Source organism: Macadamia integrifolia, unplaced genomic scaffold, assembly GCF_013358625.1.
Source record: "Macadamia integrifolia cultivar HAES 741 unplaced genomic scaffold, SCU_Mint_v3 scaffold2659, whole genome shotgun sequence".
Classification (NCBI taxonomy): Eukaryota; Viridiplantae; Streptophyta; class Magnoliopsida; order Proteales; family Proteaceae; genus Macadamia; species Macadamia integrifolia.
In genome coordinates this window covers 78400-83017 of record NW_024868864.1, presented here as the reverse complement: position 1 = coordinate 83017, position 4618 = coordinate 78400, and the positions used below count along the sequence as shown (strand labels likewise).

The 4618-nt window shown below is 42.3% G+C and overlaps 1 protein-coding gene across 1 annotated transcript; it reads right to left on the bottom strand.

Annotated features, from left to right (window-relative positions):
* Positions 1–1055: 1055 nt before the first annotated feature.
* LOC122067001 lies at positions 1056–3992 on the bottom strand (the record flags this gene model as incomplete). Its single annotated transcript, XM_042630843.1, has 2 exons — positions 2519–3992; positions 1056–1366 (listed from the first exon to the last, which is right to left on the bottom strand). Coding segments are annotated over exons 1-2 (1785 nt in total), but the record flags the coding sequence as incomplete, so codon positions are not given.
* Positions 3993–4618: the final 626 nt, after the last annotated feature.

The window sequence follows — 4618 nt, the reverse complement described above, 5'->3', positions numbered from 1 at the left end:
TTCCCTATAGCAATGCGTTATTTTCCATTCCACATCCTCCAAATAAGAAATACAATTTATCCATCTTTGCCGAGCTATCCATGGACTTTGCCTCTTCTGAAAAATAGTCACAACTGCAACTGAATCACATTCTATCCAGAGCCGTTTCACATTATGCTGCTTAGCTAATTCAATCCCTATCATAAGCGCTAAAAATTCAGCCTCAAAATTTGTGCGAGTTCCTAGAAATTTTCTGAAATTTGCCACTACCTCTGCCTTTTCATTGCGACGGATTCCCCCTGCTCCAGACTTCCCTGGATTACCAATAGAGCAACCATCCGAATTGATTTTTATCCAACCTGGATTAGGAGGGCACCAGAAAATATTGAAGGTTTCCCGAGGCCTTCTCCGCACTCCTGAAATACCCAATCTTCTTGCAGTGACAAGATCCGAAATTGAGATGGCTGCCCCTGAATGAACCAGCTCTTGGCAGCTAATTTCTCTCTTCACTTGTCCAAAACAATGCTCTTTTGATTTTGAGATTCCTTCGAATTTTCTTCCATTTCTCTCCAACCAAGTAAAGTAAGGGATTAAAACAAAACCCTTCAGCCACACCCCTTTAAAGATGGTCTTCTTGGCCTGATCTTTCCACCAAGCTATCAAACTTTCAACTCCTTCAAATCCAGGCCACCTAAACCCAAAACAACAACAAAATTTCTGCCACATGAAAACTGCAAAAGAGCATTCATACATGGTATGATTTATTGACTCTTCCGCTATGCCACAGAGAGTGCACTGAGATGGCAATGGAACCCCTCTCTTTTTCACATTATCATCAGTAGCGAGCTTATTTTTCAACATTCTCCATCCAAACACCGATTGGCGAGGCTGAAGATGAGAATTCCAAATCAATGAATACCACCCCACCTTTGGCGATTCCCTCTTACTTTTTCCCAAGCCGATTTTATTGTAAAAACTCCAGATGAATTTAATTCCCAATGACAAATATCATCCAGATCTGAAATTATGATATCCTTGGCCTGATCAAAGATATTTTGAAAAAATTCAGAGCTCACCTGGGGAAAATTCCACTCATCTTGGCAAATGAAATCAGAAACCTTTGCCTGCATCGAATCAAAGATATCTAACTGCAAACCATACATCTCCTCAATAGACTTCTTTCCCAGCCAGCTATCTTTCCAAAAATTTATCCTCTGACCATTCCCAACAGTCCATTGCTCATGAGACTGTACCCACCGCCACACCTTTTTAAGACCAGGCCATATCGAAGAGGAAAGGTAGGTAGTTTTCAGCGAACCATCAATCTTCAGAAAACGGGCACGAAAGAAAACACTCATTAGAGAATTTCCATGTTTGATTTGCCATGCTAATTTGCACAGGCATGCAAAATTAACATCTCGCAACCTCCTAATGCCAAGACCGCCTTCCCTGGTAGGTTTACATACCTCATCCCACTTCACCACTATCTTCTTCCCTGTCTCCATGTCACCAGACCATATGAAGTTTCGCATCCACTTTTCTACTAATTTTATTGAGCTTCCTGGCCACCAATAAATCCCGAAATTATGAATTGGTATGCTTGAAATCACTGATTTAACCAGCTCCACCCTACCAGCCATGGAGAGAATCCGACCCTTCCATCCCGATAACCTCTTCTTGATTTTATCCATCAGCGGTAACATGTGGTCCCGTTGAACTCTCCCCTTGAAGAGCTCCACACCTAAATATTTAGTAGGCTGCCTTGCAGATTGGATTCCCATAAAAGTACTTATAAAATGTTTCCTGTGAGGGGCAACCTTTCCAAAGAACAAACTACTTTTTTCTAGATTAAATATCTGGCCAGAGAATGCCTGATATTTATCAAGAAAAGCCTTAAGATTTTTGACAAACTGAGCAGATGCATTAATGAAAATGAAAATGTCATCAGCAAACAATAAATGGGAGGGAGTTAACACACCTCGAGGCCCAGGAAGAGACTTTATCAAACCATTCTGAACCATGCTTCTAAGACCTCTACAGAGAACCTCTTCTGCCAGAATAAATAAAAAGGGAGACAAAGGATCTCCTTGTCGGAGACCTCTACCAACCCCAAAGAACCCCACCGGGCCACCGTTCACCAAAATTGATACTCTGGAGGATAGAAGAAGGTTGTGAATCCAAGAAATCCACCTAGATGAGAACCCAAATTTGCACAGAACTGCAAAGAGGAATTCCCAAGCTAGAGAGTCATACGCCTTTTGAACATCGAGCTTCAGTCCCATTCCACCACCCCTAACTGAAGAATGCATCAAATTTGACAGTTCTGAGGCGAGGCTGATATTTGCTGAAATTATTTTACCCTGCTGGAAAGCGCCTTGCTCTTCCGAAATCAATTTAGGCAAAACAACAAGTAATCTTGAAGATAGAATTTTTGATATCACTTTGCAATAAAAATTCCCCATACATATAGGTCGAAACCTATCAAGAGAGGCCGCCCCCTCAACTTTGGGGATCAAGGAAATAAAGCAGTTATTTATACCTTTAGGAAGCCGCCCTTCCTCAAAGAATTTTTTCACTGCCCTGCAAAAATCACCCTCAACAATAGTCCAACATCGCCTGAAGAAACTACCTGGGAACCCATCAGGACCTGGAGAGCTTACAGGATCTAAATCCCAAACAGCTTGTTTTATTTCGTCCCCACTCGGGACAATCTCCAATCCTGCCACGTCCTCCTCCTCCAACACTCTGGGAATATTATCAAGAAGGTCATTATGAACCGTGATTTCATCAGCCTCATGAAATTTCTCAAAAAAATCAGCGACATAAAACGATATTCCCTGTTGGTCTGAAACCCAAGTTCCATCTTCCTTTTTTAGGGAGGTGATCTGATTTTTCAACCTCCTAAGCTTCACGGAGAGATGAAAAATCTTCGAGTTACAATCTCCATTTTTCATCCATCTCAGTTTAGCTTTTTCAGCCCACAACTTCTCGTACATTTGGTTGGCCTTCAATAATACTGTTTTTGCATCTGCCTCTCTGTTAAATAATTCATCATTCATCCCAGCCACCTCTATCATATCTTGAACCTTCTTTAATTCCAGCTTTGCTTTATCGACCTCATCATTCAGGTTAGGAAAATTGGCCCTCGCCCAAACCTTTAAATTCTCCTTGACCTGCTTTAATTTTTGTGCCAGAACGAAAATTGGATTACCCCCTATCGAAGTTTTCCAAGCTTCCTCAACCACAGAGATAAATTGATCATTTTCCATCCAAAAGCTATGGAATCTAAAGGGGATATTTGTAGGTCTTTGAACATCATCAGAGACAACAATTAAAGGGGCATGATCTGATACCGAAGACAACAAAACACGCTGCTTCACATTTCTAAACACCTCTATCCACTTCCCATTACAAAAACTCCGATCCAACACTGCAACTGCATGACCCCTTCGACGATTATTAGTCCAAGTGAATTTCTTTCCCTGAGAAGGGATAGAAAGCAATTCACACGCATCAACCATAGCCTGGAATTCAGCAGCTGATCCAAGATTAAACTTACCAGGACCTCTTTTCTCATGCGAGAACAGGGTTGCATTGAAATCCCCCATCACAGACCACGGAACCAAAGCTGATATCGACAACTCCAAATCTAACCACAATTGCCTACGCATAATTTTAAAAGAACTTGCATGTACAAAAGAAATACCCACTTTACTACCTGGCCAATCAAAGATGACTGATATATATTGATCAGACATACCTGCAACAACTGGTCTCGAAACCCCCAACTTCCATATAATCCATAAATTTGGGACTTTGTCATCCCGAAAATTATGAATGAAATCCACAGCATACCCCAACCGACTAAAGAAAATAACAGGAAATTTACATACCTGAACCATGGGTTCAGCCAAGCATAACACATCCGGGGCATGCTCCTTCACCAGTAGACGTAAAGCGCACAACCCTGCTGCCTTCCTAACACCCCGAATGTTCCAATACAGAATCTTCATGAATTACTTCTTAGAGAATTGATTTTTATCAGACTTTTTAGCCTGACTACCTGTTTTCTTTCTTTGCTTTCCACCCTCAAGCATACCTCCGGCCTCCTTCTCCCGAGCCACTGCCACCGTATCCATTCTTATAATTTCTGAATGCACAATAGAGACTGTTCCCCTTGAACATTCCACCCTGGGAAAAGAAGAAACCACATGATCCTCACCAGGGTCTTCAACAACTGGCTGCATAGCACTGGCCATGGCAACACCACGTCCAGGTCCTTGACCCCCACCGAGCCTTCTATAACGAGAAGGATACCTCCCCTCCGGAACAGCAACCTCGCCCACAGGAGTAAGCCCCATTCTGGGTTCGTTCCCCCCCAATGGATCCACTGGCGGATCACCAGGAACTCCATGGAGCGGGTTCTCAGTTGGGTTTGGATCAGAGTCAACATCCGATCCCTCATCCATTCGAAATACCTCTCCTTCCTTAGGTAGAATATTAGAAATCTCTCCTTCCTTATTTATAGGATTAGAATCAGACTCTAATTCTATAACCGTCCCTGACACAAAGCCTTCCTTAATTCCATAATTTTCATCTCCGTTGGACTCCTTTCCTAAAACGTTTGAGACAGAGTTTG